The 22,747-nt window shown below is 39.2% G+C and overlaps 2 protein-coding genes across 3 annotated transcripts in view; both read left to right on the plus strand.

Moving 5' to 3' along the window:
• Positions 1-9,901, plus strand: part of st6galnac4 (ST6 (alpha-N-acetyl-neuraminyl-2,3-beta-galactosyl-1,3)-N-acetylgalactosaminide alpha-2,6-sialyltransferase 4) — a 38,010-nt gene extending 28,109 nt beyond the window's left edge. For both annotated transcript variants that reach the window (XM_061931862.2, XM_061931861.1), the window contains one exon: positions 5,068-9,901. In XM_061931862.2, the coding sequence (XP_061787846.1) occupies positions 5,068-5,272 (205 nt within the window). In that variant the 3' untranslated portion in view covers positions 5,273-9,901. The remainder of the gene's footprint in view (positions 1-5,067) is intronic.
• An 8,733-nt stretch (positions 9,902-18,634) lies between these two features.
• The window catches only part of st6galnac6 (ST6 (alpha-N-acetyl-neuraminyl-2,3-beta-galactosyl-1,3)-N-acetylgalactosaminide alpha-2,6-sialyltransferase 6), a 39,153-nt gene continuing 35,040 nt past the window's right edge, over positions 18,635-22,747 (plus strand). Inside the window, exon 1 of the mRNA XM_061931860.2 lies at positions 18,635-18,715. The gene's annotated coding sequence lies outside the window, so the exon portion shown is untranslated. The remainder of the gene's footprint in view (positions 18,716-22,747) is intronic.

Below are 22,747 nucleotides of genomic sequence, written 5' to 3' on the forward strand. Positions count from 1 at the left end.
TACTTTTTTGAATATATTTTTACATACACATTTACAAACAATTAAAATATGTAATCACATTTTGTTCATAGTTAACCCAAATTGTTCGCTATTAATCGCAGATAGATACAATTTTTCATCAATATTGGTGTACTCTTGACGGATCATTTTCAAGTTACAAAAACCATGACTGGACAAAAGGTTTTGATGAAATGTTTTTTAAACATTATGCTTTTTTATGCTTCAAAAGTTTACATACACTTGTAAAGAACATAATGTCATGGCTGTCTTTAGTTTCCAATCATTTCTACAATTCTTATTTTTTTGTGATAGAGTTGTAGCACATACTTGTAGGTCACAAAAAACATTCATGAAGTTTGGTTCTTTTATGAATTTATTATGGGTCTACTGAAAATGTGACCAAATCTGCTGGGTCAAAAGTATACATACAGCAATGTTAATATTTGGTTACATGTCCCTTGGCAAGTTTCACTGCAATAAGGCGCTTTTGGTAGCCGTCCACAAGCTTCTGGCAAGCTTCTGGTTGAGTTTTTGACCACTCCTCTTGACAAAATTGGTGCAGTTCAGCTAAATGTATTGTTTTTCTGACATGGACTTGTTTCTTCAGCATTGTGCACACCTAAAGTCAGGACTTTAGGAAGGCCATTCTAAAACCTTCATTCTAGCCTGATTAAGCCATTCCTTTACCACTTTTGACGTGTGTTTGGGTCATTGTCCTGTTGGAACACCCAACTGCGCCCAAGACCCAACCTCCGGGCTGAAGATTGTAGGTTGTCCTGAAAAATTTGTAAGTAATCCTCCTTTTTCATTGTCCCATTTAAAGCACCAGTTCCATTGGCAGCAAAACAGGCCCAGAGCATAATACTACCACCACCATGCTTGACGGTAGGAATGGTGTTGCTGGGATTAAAGGCCTCACCTTTTCTCCTCCAAACATATTGCTGGGTATTGTGGGCAAACAGCTCAATTTTTGTTTAATCTGACATCACATGGACAGAGATAAGACCTTCTGGAGGAAAGTTCTGTGGTCAGATGAAACAAAAATTGAGCTGTTTGGCCACACACACACACACACGTGAATGTTTTTTGTGACCAACAAGTATGTGCTCCAATCACTCTATCGCAAAAAAATAAGAGTTGTAGAAAGTATTGGAAACTCAACACAGCCATGACATTATGTTCTTTACAGGTAAACTTTTGATCACAACTGTGTATATGTATGTATATACATGTGTTTGTGTGTGTGTGTGTGTGTGTATATTATATATATATATATAATTATATATGTGTGTGTGTGTATATATACGTGTATATAAGTTTGGACACACCATTCAATGCGTTTTTCTTTATTTTCATGACTATTTACATTGTAGATTGTAAATTGTCACTGAAGGCATCAAATGTATGAATGAACACATGTGGAGTTATGTACTTCAGTGTTTTTCAATCACTGTGCTGCGGCACACTCGTGTGTCGTGAGATACAGGTAAAATGGTATTTAATGCTCAAACCAAAAATAAACAAAAGGTGAGTGCCCCTAAGAAAAGGCATTGAAGCTTAGGGAAGGCTATGCAGAACGAAACTAAAACTGAACTGGCTGCAAAGTAAACAAAAACAGAATGCTGGACTACAACGAAGACTCACAGCGTGTGGAGCAGAGAAGGCCAACATTCGAATATGACATGACAATCTACAATGTCCACACAAAGAAGGATAAAAACAACTTAAGTATTCTTGATTGCTAAAAACAAAGCAGGTGTGGGGAATAGCGGTCAAGGAAGACATGAAACTGCTACAGGAAAATACCAACAAGACAGGAAAAGCCACCAAAACAGGAGCGCAAGACAAGAACTAAATATAAAACACTACACACAGGAAAACACCCAAAAATTCTAAATAAGTCGCGGCGTGATGTGACAGGTCGTGACAGTAGACCTTCTTTGAGACAAGAGCTATAGTGATGCATGGTTGGTGATGGTTTAAAGTCATACCCAACAATTGTGACGACTTTTTAATGTCAATATTGGCTGGTGAGTTTAATTTTTTAATGTTTTCTGCTGGTGGTGTGCCTCCGGGGTTTTTCAATGAAAAAAATGAGTCTTGGCTCAAAAAAGGTTGAAAAACACTGATGAACTTAACAAAAAAAGGTGAAATAACTGAAAACGTGTTTATATTCTAGTTTCTTCAAAATAGCCACCCTTTGCTCTGATTACTGCTCTGCACACTCTTTTGTTAAGTACATAGTGTGTGTGTGTGTGTGTGTGTGTGTGTGTGTGTGTGTGTGTGTGTGTGTGTGTGTGTGTGTGTGTGTGTGTGTGTGTGTGTGTGTGTGTGTGTGTGTGTGTGTGTGTGTGTGTGTGTGTGTGTACAAAACCCAAAATAAGTGAAGTTGGCATGTTGTGTAAATCGTAAATAAAAACAGAATATAAAATGATTTGCAAATCCTTTTCAACTTATATTCAATTGAATAGACTGCAAAGACAAGATATTTAATGTTCCAACTGAGAAACCTTTTTTTTTTTGCATATAATCATTAACTTTGCAAAACACATTGCAAAACAATTAGCACAGGGGCATTTTTACCACATGGCCTTTCCTTTTAACAACACTCAGTAAACGTTTGGAAACTGAAGAGACCAATTTTTGAAGCTTTTCAGGTGGAATTATTTCCTATTCTTGCTTGATGTACAGCTTAAGTTGTTCAACAGTCCGGGGTCTCCGTTGTGGTATTTTACGCTTCATAATGCGCCACACATTTTCAATGGGAGACAGGTCTGGACTACAGGCAGGCCAGTCTAGTACCCACACTCTTTTACTATGAAGCCACGCTGTTGTAACACGTGGCTTGGCATTAACTTGCTGAAATAAGCAGGGGCGTCCATGAAAAATACGTTGCTTGCATGACAAAACCTGTATGTACCTTTCAGCATTAATGGCGCCTTCACAGATGTGTAAGTTACCCATGCCTTGGGCACTAATACACCCCCATACCATCACAGATGCTGGCTTTTAAACTTTGCGCCTATAACAGTCCGGATGGTTCTTTTCCTTTTTGGTCCGGAGGACACGACGTCCACAGTTTCCAAAAACAATTTGAAATGTGGACTCGTCAGACCACAGAACACTTTTCCACTTTGCATCAGTCCATTTTAGATGAGCTCGAGCCCAGTGACAGTACAGATGTAGTGAAAAACTGTAGTTACTGACAGTGGTTTTCTGAAGTGTTCCTGAGCCCATGTGGTGATATCCTTTACACACCGATGTCGCTTTTTGATGCAGTACCGCCTGAGGGATCAAAGGTCACAGGCTTTCAATGTTTTTCTGCCTTGCCGCTTGTGTGCAGTGATTTTTCCAGATTCTCTTGATGGTATTACGGACCGTAGACGATAAAATCCCTACATTCTTTGCAATAGCTGGTTGAGAAATGTTCTTAAACCTTTCGACAATTTGTTGACGCATTTGTTCACAAAGTGTTGACCCTCGCCCCATCCTTGTTTGTGAATGACTGGAAGCTGCTTTCATACCCAATCATGGCACCCACCTGTTCCCAAGTAGCCTGTTCACCTTTGGGATGTTCCAAATAAGTTTTTGATGAGCATTCCTCAAGTTTCTCAGTCTTTTTTGCCAAGTGTGCCAGCTTTTTTGAAACATGTTGCAGGCATCAAATTCCAAATGAGCTAATATTTGCAAAAAATAACAGTTTACCAGTTCGAACGTTAAGTATCTTCTCTTTGCAGTTTATTCAATTTAATATAGGTTTAAAAGGATTTGCAAATCATTGTATTCTGTTTTTATTTGCGATTTACACAACTTGCCAACTTCACTGGTTTTGTATATATATATATATATATATATATTGTGTGTGTGTATGTATATATATATACATATATAAATAAATAAATTATATATATATATATATATATATATATATATATATATATATATATATATATATATATATATATATATATATGTATGTGTATGTGTGGGAAAAAAATCACAAGACTATTTCATCTCTACAGGCCTGTTTCATGAGGGGGTTCCCTCAATCATCAGGAGATTTTAATGGGAGCATTCACATACCATGGTTTATACAGGGCACAGAGTGGGTGGGTACAGGCTGGCCTAGGGGCGTGGTGATTGGCTCATGTGTTACCTAGGAGGTGTTTCCGTCTGTGGCGGCATGCTGATACAATTTCGCTGCGCTTGTTGAGGGATGACAGGTCTGGACGGTATATTATAAACAGTTTCTCTTTCAAGCATAGGTTGCATCTTTTATTACCACTATTGTAAGGTGTGCTGGATGCAAGAAGTTGCCATGTTATTGAATATTCAACATTATTGTCTTTGAGGTTCCAAATGTGTTTGCTGAGTTCTGTGGTATTCCGCAGGTTTTGGTTCCTGAAAGAAGCCTTGTGATTGTTCCATCTGGTTTTAAACTCTCCCTCGGTTAATCCTACATATGTGTCGGATGTGTTAATGTCCTTGCGTGTTACCTTAGATTGGTAGACAACTGATGTTTGTAAGCACCCCCCGTTGAGAGGGCAATCAGGTTTCTTGCGGCAGTTACAGCCTTTGTTGGTTTATATATATATATATATATATATATATATATATATATATATATATATATATATATATATATATGTATGTGTGTGTGTGTGTGTGTGTGTGTGTGTGTGTGTGTGTGTGTGTGTGTGTGTGTGTGTGTGTGTGTGTGTGTGTGTGTGTGTGTGTGTGTGTGTGTGTGTGTGTGTGTGTGTGTGTGTGTGTGTGTGTATATATGTATATATATGTATGTATATGTATGTATGTGTATATATGTATATGTATATATATATATATGTATGTATGTGTATATATATATATATATATATGTATATGTATATATATATATATGTATGTATGTATATATATATATATATATATATATATATATATATATATAAACACATGGGCAATTGTGTAATAATAGTTTGAGGCAGATCCTTATTTGACACTGTGCACTAGCGTTTACTTTCCCATGTAACCTTTGCCCTTCTGCCCTTCTTCCCCTCCCCTTGGCAGTGGAACCAATCACAGCGCGGCCTCCTACCATTACTACGAGCGGGGCAAGATGAACGAATGCCGCATGTACAGAATGCACGAGCGAACGCAGCACGGCGGACACCGCTTCATCACGGAGAAAGCCATTTACGCCAAGTGGGCCTCGCGTCACAAGATGGAGTTTAAACATCCTTCTTGGAATATTTCCAACTTAAAACTACCCTGACTCGCTTCGGTGGATTTCCGGAGCAGGAAGTTGTCATAAAGCACCACCCTGACGATCACTTAAATTACAGACAAAGCTGAAATGTACACTTATTTGTTTGAAGAGATGAGCCTTTCTTAACTAATATTTTGCACAATTTACTGCTGCTTTTTTCCTAAATATTAATGTTCTTAGACTTTATAGTGCAACAGGGAGTGGACTTTCATGCCATGATGGGTGTTGTTGTAATGTTATATGAGCATTTCACAGGAATACAGTCTAGTGTCTGTCTAACGAGATCAAATACTCAAGTTATTTATTGAGCCTAAAAAGAGCCCAATTTTACTGAAGTATAAAACCAGTCCGATGGGGGCGTTATAAAGAAATATTGAAGGATAAGGAGGCTAAGGGGGGCAAAAAATAAGATTAATTTAGCAAAGATTAGGGTTAGCTTTGATACATTTTGTACTTTAACAATGCAGAAAGCAATCCAATGGAGGTCAATATATGCTTTGTGTTATAGCTGACAAAGCAAATTAGTGTAATGTCTAATAATTAGGGCTGTCAAATATATTTAATCGCGATTAATCAAATTTACCGTAGTAATTAATCGGGGATATACATTTTTTAATCTTTCAAAATAGTGCCTTAGATCAGGGGTTCTTAACTTTTTGGACCCTGGGACCCACTGAATGAGTAATCCTAATCTTGATTTGAATCATATATTATTATATTATATCTAACCTACTTACAGTTTACAACCTTGTCAAATGATTTGAAGCTATGTGGTAATTACCTAAATTATTATCAAGGCTTAGGTCAGGCTGATTACAAAAATAAGTACTAATCAAACATACAGGACTCTTAAAACGGATGAAAAATACAATTACGCAGTGCCGAAATGAATACATTCCAACTAAATTGGTAATGAATAATAATAACACGTTTCATAACTAAATTCTTAATACAATTAAAGTGCAAATGAAAATACAGCTTTAGCACTTCAGTCATAATTTTTGCACTTAAGAAACTTCTCTCTGACTTTAGCGCCAGACTTCTTCTGTTTGTTTGTCATTACTGCCTCAAGTGGTGGAAAAATGTATTACAACTGAGTACCGCATACTGCTGAGAAACATATCACGGCCCAAAAATGGACCCTGGCCTTATGGTTAAGAAACTCTGCACTAGGTGATTATTAAGTTTCTAATACCATCACCATGGCACTGGACACTTTGTGTTCTGCAAATGTTAGTTCAATAAACATGCTTTTTTAAACAGCTCAACACAAAATGGAAACATACTGTCTCACTATTTAAAAAAACAGTTTTGGGAGGCTACTCTTTTTTTCTTTTTCTGTTTCTGCTCTGCGTTTGTCCCTGTTCGTTGCTGCGGCGCAGGTGAGTTTTCCCGCATTTACGGTGTGGGGACACAACAAATTGGGAAATGACCGTTTACTCCCTATTGGGATTGAAAGTGTGGCGTGGAAAGCCATTGCATTGTGGGTCTTGCTTGACTCTGAGTAGCTTATGGCTGAATACAAGACTCCGTGCTTAGGTTTTGTTTTTTCAAGTTCAAAACAACTCGCAAACGTGGGCATCATTAACAATCGCTTCAGGAAAAAAGAGTTTTGGCGAGGTTTTTTTTCCTCATTTCTTGCGTAAAAGCAAAGCCGAAGGAGGTCGGGTTATGAAGCTAATAAAGAGACGTGAGACGATCAAACATGACTTTTAACGCCGTCACCTGGTACAGGTTGGTGTTTATGGCATTTTCACACTGGTAAGTTTGAATCAAAGCATGTTTTGTTCTGTTGCACACTTCGCATTTAGTAAGATGTTAGCGTTAGCTAAACTAAGCTAAGCTAGCTGCGGGTTACAAACAACATACAGTATTTGGGAAAAATACCCCTAAACTTTAAATATATTTCCCACATTAATGCACAGTGTATTTCACACTTGAAATAAATTAAGTTTGAAACAGATTTTTCCAGAAGACACCACACAGTGACAAGTTTACCTCTGAAAGACAACATATAATTTTACACAAACCCAAAGTTGGTTTGTCTGTGAGCTTTTAGAGACTAGGGCTGTATAAAAACTGACTGGGTTGACAATCGAGATACAGGACATGTCGGCAGCTTGCTCAAATCTTGTCTATTGAACACACTCATATTGATCAGTTCCACCAATAGTACCGGTACTTATTTTTTAAGACGGCGAGCCTTTGGAACAGGATCCAGTTTGTTTCGGTACAGTCCCTTGAGTTTTTACATTCGCACGATCCATTTGAATCCAGTTTGTTGCTCTCTCTCACAATGCCGCTGGTTGAGTACAGCCATGTAAACAAACACTTTGTCCAGCCCCCACAATGCATTGAGAGCCCTATTATCACGTTAACTTTGACAGCCCTACTAATAATGTATGTCATTGATAATACATTATTTTTCTAAATATGTCATGGGCCAATTAAAAGAAACAAGCTGCATGTACCATGCCTACTTTGCTTCTTGTTTACATTCAATACGTTGCAAAAAGCTTGTTTTGTGACCCTAAAGCAGTGGTTCTTAACCTTGTTGGAGGTATAGAACCCCACCAGTTTCATATGCGCATTCACCGAACCCTTCTTTAGTGAAAAATACAATTGTTTTTTTTTTCAAATTCAAGACAAAGTTATATGTTTTTGGTAACACTTTAGTATGGGGAACATATTCTAAGTAACAAAGACTTAATTTAGAGTTATTTGGACACTAGGGGAACATATTCTAAGTAATAAAGACTTAATTTAGAGTTATTTGGTTAGGGTCAGGGTTAGAGGGTTAGGGTTATAATAAGGCCATGCCGAATAAGGCATTACTAAGTACTTAATAATGACTAGTTAAGAGTCATTATGTTGCCAATTTGCATGTTAATAAGCAACTAATTAATGGTGAATATGTTCCCCATACTAAAGTGTTACCATGTTTTTTTACTGGTGCACAAAATGAACCGTGCATGAACATCACCTTGTTCAAACAACAAAACCAACACAGTGCATAAACTCACAACAAATTACACACCTGCAAACCAGTCTGCTGTTGCCGTATCCGTAATACGCCGATAGGGAGAAGTTTTTATTTACACGATGAGTCGGGTGTGTTTTGACCTCCGCCGAACCCCTGAGGCCGACTCACCGAACCCCTAGGGTTCGATCGAACCCAGGTTAAGAACCACTGCCCTAAAGACTATCAAAGTATTTGTAATTTGTACAACTACACTCTACTTTCTATTTTGTTTTGAACAGAACTAAAAAAAAAAGGCTAGGTAGAGTGTCATTATTGGTCATATTAAGAAGGTGTGCGGATTATGTGCGTGTTTGTCGTATGAGTTTGGGCTGAGGAGGTCAGAGCACGGTAAAAGAAATGGTTTAGCATCCATCCATCCATCCATTTTCTACCGCTTATTCCCTTTGGGGTCGCGGGGGGCGCTGGAGCCTATCTCAGCTACAATCGGGCGGAAGGCAGGGTACACCCTGGACAAGTCGCCACCTCATCGCAGGGCCAACACAGATAGACAGACAACATTCACACTCACATCCACACACTAGGGCCAATTTAGTGTTGCCAATCAACTTATCCCCAGGTGCATGTCTTTGGAGCATAAAAAAGAAAAAAAATCAAATCCCATCTGAACTATAAACAAAATAAACAGATAAATGTTTATGTATAATTTTGCAATGCAACTGTGAGTAGCAGGTGACAGAAAGCGGCCACAACAGAGAAAACAATGTTCATCAACACTTAAATGATTACGTCTCTAGTCTAGAGACGCTTTAAAATTCCATCCATCACATTATTGAGTAAAACTGTTTGTCGGCCGTAACCACAACACAAACATAGCAACACTTGTCATTGTCTGCCGTACAAACCGGGCTTAAACCAACTCTTTGTCATCTGTTGTATCGATAGCAGCCGTTCTCTCTCTCTCATTTGCACCAATGCACGCACTCCACATTTCGCCAGTGATGCATTTACGGCTACCCAAAAAGTCGGATAACGCCAACACCACACAACGTTTCAATTCCAGATCGTTACACTATGACTCCCCAAACAGAAGTGCTTTTTCTACTGTCATTTATTAAGAATGTTCATTTGTCGTATGAATATTAATCATGGAATGCTGTTACTAGTGAAGTGAATTAATTAACTCGTATCATGTTTTGAACATGGTGAATGATTTTATTCATCTGGGAGAAAGCAAACCACCAGTTGTAAATGGTAGGTATTTCAGTTTGGGCACAAACAACATAAGGCCCATTAGTACTGACATTCGTGTGTGAATTGGATTAGTTCTCACGGAAGAAAAGGCAATAAAATTGGACCTTGGTATGCAAAGGTCGATCCGTGAGAAGAGACTACATGTTTAGCTCAATGACAGCATCTATGATACCACCTTCATCTGTTGTCTTTCCAGACACTTACACACAAACTACTACTTTTATGGTCAGGGTGGGCTGTCCTGATTTAGCACACGCCCAGAGACAGAAAGGATGAATATAAAACGGATGGTTTGGCTTCTCCAAGTTAGGAGTGCTTAATTTTTTACCTGACCTCCTCCAGGAACTGCAGTCCTGTATAATGACACTCGCTTGTAATAAAGCAACTTTTGGTTCAGTAAAGAGTCTCTGATGTCTCTTTTGATCACTAGATTACAGAAATCAATCAATCAATCAATCAATGTTTATTTATATAGCCCTAAATCACAAGTGTCTCAAAGGGCTGCACAAGCCACAACGACATCCTCGGTATAGCCCACATAAGGGCAAGGAAAAACTCACCCCAGTGGGACGTCGATGTGAATGACTATGAGAAACCTTGGAGAGGACCGCATATGTGGGTAACCCCCCCCCCTCTAGGGAGACCGAATGCAATGGATGTCGAGTGGGTCTAACATAATATTGTGAGAGTCCAGTCCATAGTGGATCCAGCATAACAGTAAGAGTCCAGTCCACAGTGGGGTCAGCAGGAAACCATCCCGAGCGGAGACGGGTCAGCAGCGCAGAGATGTTCCCAACCAATATACAGGCGAGCGGTCCACCCCGGGTCCCGACCCCGGACAGCCAGCACCCCATCCATGGCCACCGGATCTGTGTGTCTTCCCCTCCACAAGGGATAGGGGGGAGCAGAGGAGAAAAGAAAAGAAACGGCAGATCAACTGGTCTAAAAAAAGGGGGGCTATTCAAAGGCTAGAGTATACAAATGAGTTTTGAGATGGGACTTAAATGTTAAATGCTAATAAAAAGATATATTAAACTAAATATGATCTCTGAAAGTGATATAAATTATTTCCAAAGCTGGACCCCCACCGAGACACTATAGCACACAGCAAGATTGTATTTGTTATATTCATTTAAGTGGGCCAAATCACTTATATTACAAACCCTGTTTCCATATGAGTTGGGAAATTGTGTTAGATGTAAATATAAACGGAATACAATGATTTGCAAATCATTTTCAACCCATATTCAGTTGAATATGCTACAAAGACAACATATTTGACGTTCAAACTGATAAAAAAAAATGTTTTTGCAAATAATCATTAACTTTAGAATTTGATGCCAGCAACACGTGACAAAGAAATTTTGAACATCAAATATCTTGTCTTTGTAGTGCATTCAATTGAATATGGGTTGAAAAGGATTTGCAAATCATTGTATTCCGTTTATATTTACATCTAACACAATTTCCCAACTCATATGGAAACGGGGTTTGTAGAAAAACATATAATGAAAATGACTGCTGGTTTTTGATTATTATTTTGACTGATTAGTGCGTATTACCAATGTTTGTCAGGGGTGCACTAAATGAATACAGAGTAGAAAACAGAAAAACAGACGAGGCTATTTGTTTTCTCATTTTGTCTGCAAGCGAAGATTTCCTGTTTGTCAGCAATGTCGCCAATATAACAATTTTTGGATGTATTTGATGTACGAAACCCAAAACCAGTGAAGTTGGCACGTTGTGTGAATCATAAATAAAAACAGAATGTAATGATTTGCAAATCCTTTTCAACCTACATTAAATTGAATAGACTGCAAATACAAATTCGAACTGGTAAACGTTATTTTTTGCAAATATTAGCTCATTTGGTATTTGATGCCTGCAGCATATTTAAAAAAAGCTGGCACAAGTGACAAAAAAGACTGAGAAAGTTTAGGAATGCTCATCAAACACTTATTTGGAAAATCCCACAGGTGAACAGGCTAATTGGGAACAGGTGGATGCCATGATTGGGTATAATAATTTTTTTTCGTTATGAGAGTAGACTTGTTACTTGGTACACTTACAAGTCAATACATATGGTTAGTGACAAAGTAAAATGTGTTTTGTTTAATGTTAATGGGCTATTGAACCCAATTAAACGCAATAAAATATTATCGAAGGTGAGGACAGAACAAGCCCACATAGTAGCACACATAGCAAGAGACCCATTTGACTGACAAAGAGCATGTAAAACTAAAGAGAATGGGCTTCACTCGTTTGTTTTTTTTCGTCATATAAATTAGGACATAGGAGAGGAGTTGCAATCCTCATCTCAAAAAAGCTACATTTTAAAAAAGGACTGGAATTTGGTAATAAGGAGTGTAGATTTATTTTAGTAAAGGGAAAGATAGATGGGAACCCAATCACCTTATTGAATGTCTATGCACCCCCTGGGAGTGATATTAATTTCTTCCAAAAATGTACCAATATTATGGTAACGAAAACCGAAGGTCTTTTGATTTGTGGTGGGGATTTAAATGTACATTGACAGCCAAAATTGGACTCCATCCATCCATCCATCCATCCATCTTCTTCCGCTTATCCGAGGTCGGGTCGCGGGGGCAGCAGCCTAAGCAGGGAAGCCCAGACTTCCCTCTCCCCAGCCACTTCGTCCAGCTCCTCCCGGGGGATCCCGAGGCGTTCCCAGGCCAGCCGGGAGACATAGTCTTCCCAACGTGTTCCTGGGTCTTCCTCGTGGCCTCCTACCGGTCGGACATGCCCTAAACACCTCCTTAGGGAGGCGCTCGGGTGGCATCCTGACCAGATGCCCGAACCACCTCATCTGGCTCCTCTCGATGTGGAGGAGCAGCGGCTTTACTTTAAGCTCCCCCCGGATGACAGAGCTTCTCACCCTATCTCTAAGGGAGAGCCCCGCCACCCGGCGGAGGAAACTCATTTCGGCCGCTTGTACCCGTGATCTTGTCCTTTCGGTCATAACCCAAAGCTCATGACCATAGGTGAGGATGGGAACGTAGATCGACCGGTAAATTGAGAGCTTTGCCTTCTGGCTCAGCTCCTTCTTCACCACAACGGATCGATACAGCGTCCGCATTACTGAAGACGCCGCACCGATCCGCCTGTCGATCTCACGATCCACTCTTCCCTCACTCGTGAACAAGACTCCGAGGTACTTGAACTCCTCCACTTGGGGCAAGATCTCCTCCCCAACCCGGAGATGGCACTCCACCCTTTTCCGGGCGAGAACCATGGACTCGGACTTGGAGGTGCTGATTCTCATCCCAGTCGCTTCACACTCAGCTGCGAACCGATCCAGTGAGAGCTGAAGATCCTGGCCAGATGAAGCCATCAGGACCAAATCATCTGCAAAAAGCAGAGACCTAATCCTGCAGCCACCAAACCGGATCCCCTCAACGCCTTGACTGCGCCTAGAAATTCTGTCCATAAAAGTTATGAACAGAATCGGTGACAAAGGGCAGCCTTGGCGGAGTCCAACCCTCACCGGAAACGTGTCCGACTTACTGCCGGCAATGCGAACCAAGCTCTGACACTGATCATACAGGGAGCGGACCGCCACAATCAGACAGTCCGAAACCCCATACTCTCTGAGCACGGTCACGGGTCGAATGCCTTCTCCAAGTCCACAAAGCACATGTAGACTGGTTGGGCAAACTCCCATGCACCCTCAAGGACCCTGCCGAGAGTATAGAGCTGGTCCACAGTTCCACGACCAGGACGAAAACCACACTGTTCCTCCTGAATCCGAGGTTCGACTATCCGGCGTAGCCTCCTCTCCAGTACACCTGAATAGACCTTACCGGGAAGGCTGAGGAGTGTGATCCCACGATAGTTAGAACACACCCTCCGGTTCCCCTTTTTAAAGAGAGGAACCACCACCCCGGTAAAATTGGACTCATCTAGTATAAAAATACATAACGTTAAACCCCTTTATAAGAAAGTAAACACACTATTTGAGGAAGTAGGCTTAATTGACATATGGCGAGACTTTTTTCCCAGACAGAAGGGATTATACTTATTTCTCTGCTCCGCATTGTCTTTATACAAGAATAGATTATTTTTTAACATTTGGAAAGGATAAAGATAAAATATGTACCTGTGAAATTGGGACGATAGATCTAAGTGACCATGCACCTATATACCTATCTATTGACTTTAATCTAAGGGCAAAAAATAATACATGGAAACTAAACTCAAGTCTGCTGAATGACCTAACCTTTAAAACACAAATTAAATCTGAAATGAGTCTCTTCTTGGAGTTTAATGACACAGGAGAGGTTTCGCCTCCCATGTTATGGGACACCCTGAAGGCTGTTTTAAGAGGGAAAATTATAGCAATATCTTCATTTAAGAAAAAAAATGAGAATACAAAATCAAATTACTTAAAAAACAAACTAAAAGAATTAGAAAGAAAACACAAACTAGATTTGCGACAGGATACATTAAGGGAAATAAGAAATACTAGGAATGAAATTAGCAGTTTGGCCACACAAGAAATAAAAAAAAATCTAATGTTTTTGAAACAGAGACACTATGAAAGTGGCTCTAAGCCTATGAAAATATTGGCCTGGAAACTAAAAAAAAAGATAGCGGAAAACACAATTCATAAAATCAGGGATCCAAGAACAAAAGAGATAAAAACTAAACCAAATGAAATTCAGGCAGCCTTCGAACATTTTTATAAAACTTTATACTCCGAGGTCTCTAGTAGGAGCATAACCCAAATAGACAGCTTCCTGAACTCTCTGGATTTACCTATTTTAGATGAAAAACCAAACCAAACATTATCTGCAGATATAACTGAAAATGAATTAAAAGTTGCAATTAGTAGGCTTAAATTAAGTAAATCGCCAGGATCAGACGGTTACACGGCTGAGTGGTATAAGGAATTTAAAAAATAATTAATACCTGTTTTACTGCATAAATTGAATTGGGTCTTAAAAAAGGCACAAACGCCACTTAGTTGGAGGGAGGCAATTATCTCAGCTATACCAAAAGAAGGCAAGGATAGAATTGAATGTGGATCTTACAGGCCAATATCGGTTCTCAATGTAGATTAAAAACTATTTACTTCCATTATGGCCAAACGATTAGAAGATTTCTAACCTATATTGATACATAATGATCAAACAGGTTTTATACATCAACGACAAACACAAGACAATATAATAAAGACACTACATATTATGGATCATATACAAAGAAAAAACATCGAAGCAATTGTTATAAGTGTGGATGCTGAAAAGGCCTTTGATTCGGTCAATTGGAATTTTCTTTACAGAGTTTTATATAAATTCGGCTTTCAGGATACAATCATTAAACTATACAGGCACTATATAACAATCCTACTGCTAGGATTAAAGTCAATGGATACTTATCAAACAGTTTTACCCTAGAAAGGGGCTCTAGACAGGGATGTGCATGGTCACCATTACTCTTTGCATTATATCTGGAGCCATTAGCTCAGTCTATCAGAGAAAATGAAGATATTAAGGGAATCATGATTAAAGGAAGAGAGTATAAATTGGCCTGCTATGCGGATGAAATTTTGGTTTACCTCGGACACCCAACATACTCACTCCCTAAATTAATGCATTAATTTGAACTGTATAGTCAACTATCAGGATATAAAATTAATATAGGTAAAACCCACCTACTCTCATATAATTATAACCCACCAGGGGAAATCAGAAGTAGTTACCCTCTGATATGGCAAACAGAGTCCTTTAAATACTTGGGCATTAATTTGCCAAAAGATCTAACAAAATTATCTGAATACAATTATCTACCCATATATAAAAAAATAAAAGATGACATAGCAAGATGGAACTTAATTCCTTTTTTTAGCCTTAGTTCTAGAATTGATTCCATTAAAATGAATGTACTGCCAAGACTGCTGTACCTATTTCAAACCCTGCCAATAGAGATTAACCAAAACCAATTCAATGAATGGGACAAAATGCTATCAAGGTATATATGGCAAAGTAAAAGGCCAAGAGTTTGTCTCAAAACTTTACAATTGGTCAAACAAAAGGGAGGATGGGGTTTACCTTGCCTCCAATATTACTATTTTGCAGCCCAGATGAGAGCAGTGATATGCTGGTGCAACCCGTCATACATTGCTCAATGGAAAATTATTGAAGAAGAAATGCCCTCCATCCCCATACAAGCAATCCTGGCGGATAGCAATTTACAAACCCACATAAATAACATTGATAACCCATGGGTGAAATGGACCCTTAAAGTGTGGAACATTATTATAAAGGAATACAAACTCGAGAATGATATTGCAGTTCTTAAATGGTGTGCCTATGATACAAAGTTTACTTATAGAATGTACACATATGTATAGGCTATATATACTGTATATAGTTAATCTACATGCAGTCAGCTTTTGGCCCTCAACCAAATTTTTTTTAGCCCAATGCGGCCCCCAAGTCAAAGTTTGGACACCCCTGGGTTGGGGTAAAATAGCTTGTACTGTCAAGATAAATTTCATGATTGATCAAAGTTTAGTTAAGATTACTGCGATAATTTTTTGTCAGTAACCACACGAGTTAACTCATTAATTTTGAAAGCCCTGTAAAAAATATTTAATACGACTACCAAGATGGAGGATTGTTCAACAAGGATAAGCTCCAAAACATCTCAAAACTGGACTTTCGGACATAACGGATGGTAATCACTTTTATAAACAAAGCAATTGTCACAAACTCGCATCGCTGCGGTAGTTCTGACTCAAAAGATGCGGAGACAGGAGGCGACATGCAGGCAAGAGTGACTTTAGGTCTCAAAACAGGTAGGTAGTGCAGCAGGGAAGTGCACAGGAAAATCAATGTAAAAATAAATAGCAACACCATGGGTGGTGAACCAATCAGCGCAATAATCCAGCCCTGTCTGGAGGGCAGGGTTGGTATATAAAGGCGCCTGATTGACAACCCGGAACAGGTGTGCCAATCAGGGACAGGTGAGGGAGAGGAGTGGCGCAGCCAGACAGGAAGTGAACTAAAGCAATAGAGGAAATAAGGAAATGGAAGAATAGGTCCGACCTGCTGCATACTTGCCAACCCTCCCGGATTTTCCGGGAGACTCCCGAAATTCAGCGCCTCTCCCGCAAACCTCCCGGAAGAAATTTTCTCCCGAAAATCTCCCGGAATTCAGCCGGAGCTGGAGGCCACGCCCCCTCCAGCTCCGTGCGGACCTGAGTCCAGTGTGCGCACACAAGGAAACGAAGCAGAAGAACGAGACATAGTCTAAGAGCGCAGGGGAGACACTTCTCCAGGGCCAATGTATGCTCGGGGCAACACCTTTCCCCTTACCGGCAGTGGATCTCCACAGCGGACAACTTTAGGGTGAATGATGAGTCCAGCGATTAGTTGCAAATCTTGCTTTATTGATTACTTGCACACAGCCAATCCAACACAAAACCAACTAGTCCCTCCCCGCACTCGCTACCGCTCCCTCTCTTCTCTCGCCCACACACTCACTGACGTCACTCACCTCACATGCTGTCACCTATTAAAGGGCCACACACACACATACTCTACTTTCATAACACACAGTACAGTTAGTAGAACAACTGTGTTTTCATTACTGTGTATTTGATAGGTGCCATTGCCCCGGAATTTTATTGCATTGTACTTTCAAGTACAACAATGAGTAGATGAGTGTTATGTGTGTGTATATGTGTAAATAAATGAACACTGAAATTCAAAAAAGTATTTATTTTATTTATATATATAATAAAATAAATAAATATATATATATATAGCTAGAATTCACTGAAAGTCAAGTATTTCATACATACATACATACATACATACATACATACATACATATATATATATATATATATATATATATATATATATATATATATATATATGTATGTGTGGGGGAAAAAAATCACAAGACTATTTCATCTCTACAGGCCTGTTTCATGAGGGGGGTACCCTCAATCGTCAGGAGATTTTAATGGGAGCATTCGCATACCATGGTTTATATAGGGCACAGAGTGGGTGGGTACAGGCTGGCCTAGGGGCGTGGTGATTGGTTCATGTGTTACCTAGGAGGTGTTTCCGTCTATGGCGGCATGTTGTTACAATTTCGCTGCGCTTGTTGAGGGATGACAGGTCTGGACGGTAGATAATAAACAGTTTCTCTTTCAAGCATAGGTTGCATCTTTTATTACCACTATTGTAAGGTGTGCTGGATGCAAGAATTTGCCATGTTATTGAATATTCAACATTATTGTCTTTGAGGTCCCAAATGTGTTTGCTGAGTTCTGTGGTATTTCGCAGGTTTTTGTTCCTGAAAGAAGCCTTGTGGTTGTTCCATCTGGTTTTGAATTCACCCTCGGTTAATCCTACATATGTGTCGGATGTGTTAATGTCCTTGCGTATTACCTTAGATTGGTAGACAACTGATGTTTGTAAGCATCCCCCGTTGAGGGGGCAATCAGGTTTCTTTCGACAGTTACATGCTTTGTTGGTTTTGGAGTCGTTCTGACTGGGGGTCGACGGCTCATTTGCAATTGTTTTGTTGTGGTTTGAGATGATTTGTCGTATATTGTTCATGCAGCTGTAGCTCAATTTGATGTTGTTCTTGTTGAATACTTTTCTTAGGTTGTTGTCTTTGGGAAAGTGTTTGTCAATCAGGTTGAGGAATTTGTGTCCAATGTTCGTTGAGACGTTTTTGCTGTATGGGGGGTTGTACCAGATGATGCCGTTTCGTTTTCTGTTCTTTTTTGGCTGGTTTCCTGGCGTGGGTTCATAGGTGAGGGTGAAATTGTATCCGCTTTCATCAAGGGCTTTTTGGTACGGGGGGGTTGCTTGGTCAAATTCAGCTTTGCTAGATGACAGCATCGATAGCCTTTTAAAAGAATACCTACCGGAATCAATTAAAGGCTATCGATGCTATCATCTAGCAAAGCCGAATTTGACCAAGCAACCCCCCCGTACCAAAAAGCCCTTGATGAAAGCGGATACAATTTCACCCTCACCTATTCTAGCTGTAAATATACTCCTCCCCTCTTAACCACGCCCCAACCACGCCCCACGCCCCAACAACGCCCCGCCCCACCCCCGACCATGCCCCCCACCTCCCGAATTCGGAGGACTCAAGGTTGGCAAGTATGGACCTGCTGTGACCTGCTGGAAGAGGATATGTGCATGAACTTCACATACAAATAAAAGGTAGGACCCCAAATGTTATTTAATTGTGTAAATGTGACTAAGAAGTATTTGATAGCGTTTGATCTTCTTTTCTTTTGGAATGCCCAGCCTGTGTTGACACTGATGACAGCATAGGATTGTTTTTTTTGCTCAACTGCCTTGAACCTCACCTCAGATCACTGCTACATTACTCATGTGTAATGTTGAGCAACATTTGTATGCTAATTAAAGGAAAACCTTGAGCAAATATTACCGGCTTCCCCTCCTCTTTGAAATTGTATTGTGGTTTTGCTATCGTTATTGTTGTTATTATTATTATTATTATTATTATTATAAGTATTATGAATGTGTGTGTGAATGGGTGAATGTGGAAATACTGTCAAAGCGCTTTGAGTACCTTGAAGGTAGAAAAGCGCTATACAAGTATAACCCATTTATCATTTATTTATTTCTTTTATTATTTTAAGTGTGATGTTTTTGAAGCCCAAACCAAAGTATGGTTCCATTGTGTCAGCACGAGATGGTGAGATACAGGCATTGTGGTGTTTGAGGTGACATGTCTGCACACTTCATCGGACAAGTCACAAAGGTAGAGGTTGAAATCACAACAAAAGACCTCTCCCACAACAGGTTGTGCAAGAATGTTAGGTAAAAGAAACACAACCGCTCTATGGCAACTAACAAATATGTTACGGTTTATGAGGTGCTGAATGTAAAAAGAAATTAACTCACTTAGCTCAGGGGTATCCAAACTTTTAAAAGATGATAAATGTTTCATCATTTTAATCAACATTGTTATAATTTTCTGTGTTTTTGTAGCACATGTGATACAATTTAGCAATTTTTCTGTGCATATACATTTTCACGTAATCATTACTCAGCCCATTTCCATCTTCCTCATACATTTTTATCACAGCGCTTCATTTTGTTATTCCAAAATAGAATACATCCTCAAAATTCTACACACAATACCCCATAATGACAATGTGAATTTGTTTTTCTTTTTACAGCTTTTTGAAAATGTATTACAAATAAAAAGCTAGGAAATCACATGTAGATTATTATTCACAGTCTTTGCTCAATACTTAGTTGATGCACATTTGGCAGCAATTACAGCCCCAGGTCTTTTTGAATACCATAAGCTTGGCACACCTATCTTTGGGCAAGTTACCTCAGGTTACCTGTGGCTCTCCATCTTTTTTGTTGCGTCTGTGTATTCAAATAGGAAATTTTTTACAGCAAGCGCATTAACAACCTGTTTACAAAGTTTTCAATACATTTTTCAATATTATAAGACCTGCGTGAAGTTGGCCCCCCACGCCTCGCAAAACTGTTTTAATAATCTCATTCGTTTGTGTTGGTTTGTGCCGTTAAAATGGTTATTTGTGGTGTTTTCCTTTTTTGGGTTATTAAATGTTCAAATTCACAAAAGTGATGTTTTTTTTTTTGTTTGTTTTTTGTTTTTTTTTACAAATTAAGCCAAAATAGATGTTAAAATGTTTTTGAGATATCAAAGGGTCTGTTTGCATCATTCATACAGATGCCTAGAGGGCACTAACCTTTTAATGTATTTTACCCAATACAACCCACCCTCTTATGGCTTCAATGACGTAATTACATACGTATTATCTGTTGATGTTGTTAGCCAATGACAGTGACTTGGATAGTTATTGTTAGCTATCATTAAATGTATATTCTATCATAATAAATTGTTCGTCACTCCTCTTCAACTGAGAGCCATAAACAGCAATTATTTTATACGGGCCAGTGAAAAATGTTTATATAAACTTTGTAATCGTCAAAAACAACTGTAAAACACAAGTATTTTGTTGACCCACTAATGTTAACAAAAGCTAGCCAATGTTTTTGTTATTTATATTTTGCTTTGAAAATTGGAACACTGAGCAGTTTAGTTTCCTGAAGTGACGTCACCAACCTTTCGAACTCGACCAAAATCTAATTTTTGCTACAAGTTATGCCAAATTAGTTCCATTTAAAGGGTAATGTGCAGTTTTTTTTAATGTGCAAACTCCGTTTAATGTTCAATTGTTTTTTGATCTTCCAGTTTGGCAAACTGCAAACAGTTGTTCAAGATATGATGTAATAAAATTAAACGTTATTTACACGCACAATACTTTCTTCTATTGTAAATTATCCACTCAACAGATAAAATGACCACACGGCAAGATGCAATGACTTAAGTTAACATGACTATCTTTGAAGTGATTAGAAATTCCGTTCAGCGCTCGCAATTTGTTGACGGCACGATACGTACTCTGAACTCCATTGTAAAATGTGTGTTTCTACATTTGTTGTTTGTTCTGTTTTATTTTATGCTTAAATCCAGCATGTTGACATTGGTTGAGTTTGTAGCTATTGTACCTTCTAATTCGGCTGTTATGGTGTCATTTTTTTGGAAAATTAGTTGATTAATTGTAATATTTGAATGGTGATAAATGAGTGTGTTGTGGCAGTTGTGGATTTCACCAATGGGGCGGTTTGAGGAAACACTTGATTGCTCTTCCAAAAACGTCTTTAATGCTGAACTGCCAACAGGAGAATGCTGAACAGGAAGTGCTTAAAGTCAAGGGCTTGGTAAATATACTGAGACAAAGTCTAAGTTCTTTGTGTTCTTGTTTTTGCAACTGCACTGTTTTTGTTCTTCAAAATGTTTAACTAACTTGAGGTGTTTTGCCAAGAGGATTAGTTGTAATATGTACATTTTTAGAATGTGCTTGTTGTATTTTTGGCCAAAGTAAAACAACAAAAAAACAATTTAAGTTGTCTTTGTTTTTTTAATGATTATGCCATGATTTTATTAGTCCGGTGGGAATATATTTTCCTCCATGTCGCCCCTGAGCTAAAATGAGTTTGACACTCCTGATATAAGTATTACCATAACAGGTTGATAAAAACATAACATTGAGAGAGTAATAATAGTAATATTAATAATTAGGATAGAAAACAGCATTAAATACAATTAAAAAAAAAACAAAAGATGATCAGTAAAAAGCATGATTAAAAAGGTGTGTCTTTAGTGGCTAAATGACACCTCACAGTAGGTCTTTCTTCTGGTATTTGGTAAAGATAAAAGACGATGTCAGAGGACCTCAGGATCCGCGAGGGGTTGATATCGTAGAAGCAAGTCAGATAGATAAGAAGGCGCAAAGCCATTAAGACATTTAAAAACAAATATAACTTTCAAATCCACCCTCAAGCGGGTGGGGAGTCAATGCGGCGACTTTAAAACTGGTGTAATGTGCTCCCGCCCTATTATTTTTGGGAAGGCCAGGGAGGAAGGCATTACAATATTTGAAACGACAGGAAATAAAAACATGCATTAGCACCTCCGCATTGGCCTGAGAGAGAAACGGGCGCACTCTGGCTATGATCAAAACTATTTTTGAAATTGTTTTAATATACGGGCTATAAGTCAGCTTGGAGTCAAAAATCACACCCAGATTTTTTATAGACTGCTGGTTTAAAATATTATAATTTTGGTAAAGGTTTGAGCCTAAACTAAAACCTCTGTTTTGTTCTGGTTGAGCTGTAGAAAATTCACTGCCATCCATGACTTGATGTTTAAAATGCAGGTGAAAAGGTATCTATTGATCCTGTATCATCAGGAGACAGGCAATGTACAACTGTGTATCATCAGCGTAACCATGGGAACTGATGCAGTGTCTCCTAACGACGTCCACAAGAGGCAGCATATAAAGATTAAAAAAATGGGACCTAATATCCATCCATCCATCCATTTTCTACCGCTTATTCCCTTTGGGGTGGCGGGGGGCGCTGGAGCCTATCTCAGCTACAATCGGGCGGAAGGCGGGGTACACCCTGGACAAGTCGCCACCTCGTCGCAGGGCCAACACAGATAGACAGACAACATTCACACTCACATCCACACACTAGGGCCAATTTAGTGTTGCCAATCAACTTATCCCCAGGTGCATGTCTTTGGAGGTGGAAGGAAGCCGGAGTACCCGGAGGGAACCCACGCAGTCACGGGGAGAACATGCAAACTCCACACAGAAAGATCCCGAGCCCGGG

Source organism: Nerophis lumbriciformis, linkage group LG39, assembly GCF_033978685.3.
Source record: "Nerophis lumbriciformis linkage group LG39, RoL_Nlum_v2.1, whole genome shotgun sequence".
Taxonomy (NCBI): Eukaryota; Metazoa; Chordata; class Actinopteri; order Syngnathiformes; family Syngnathidae; genus Nerophis; species Nerophis lumbriciformis.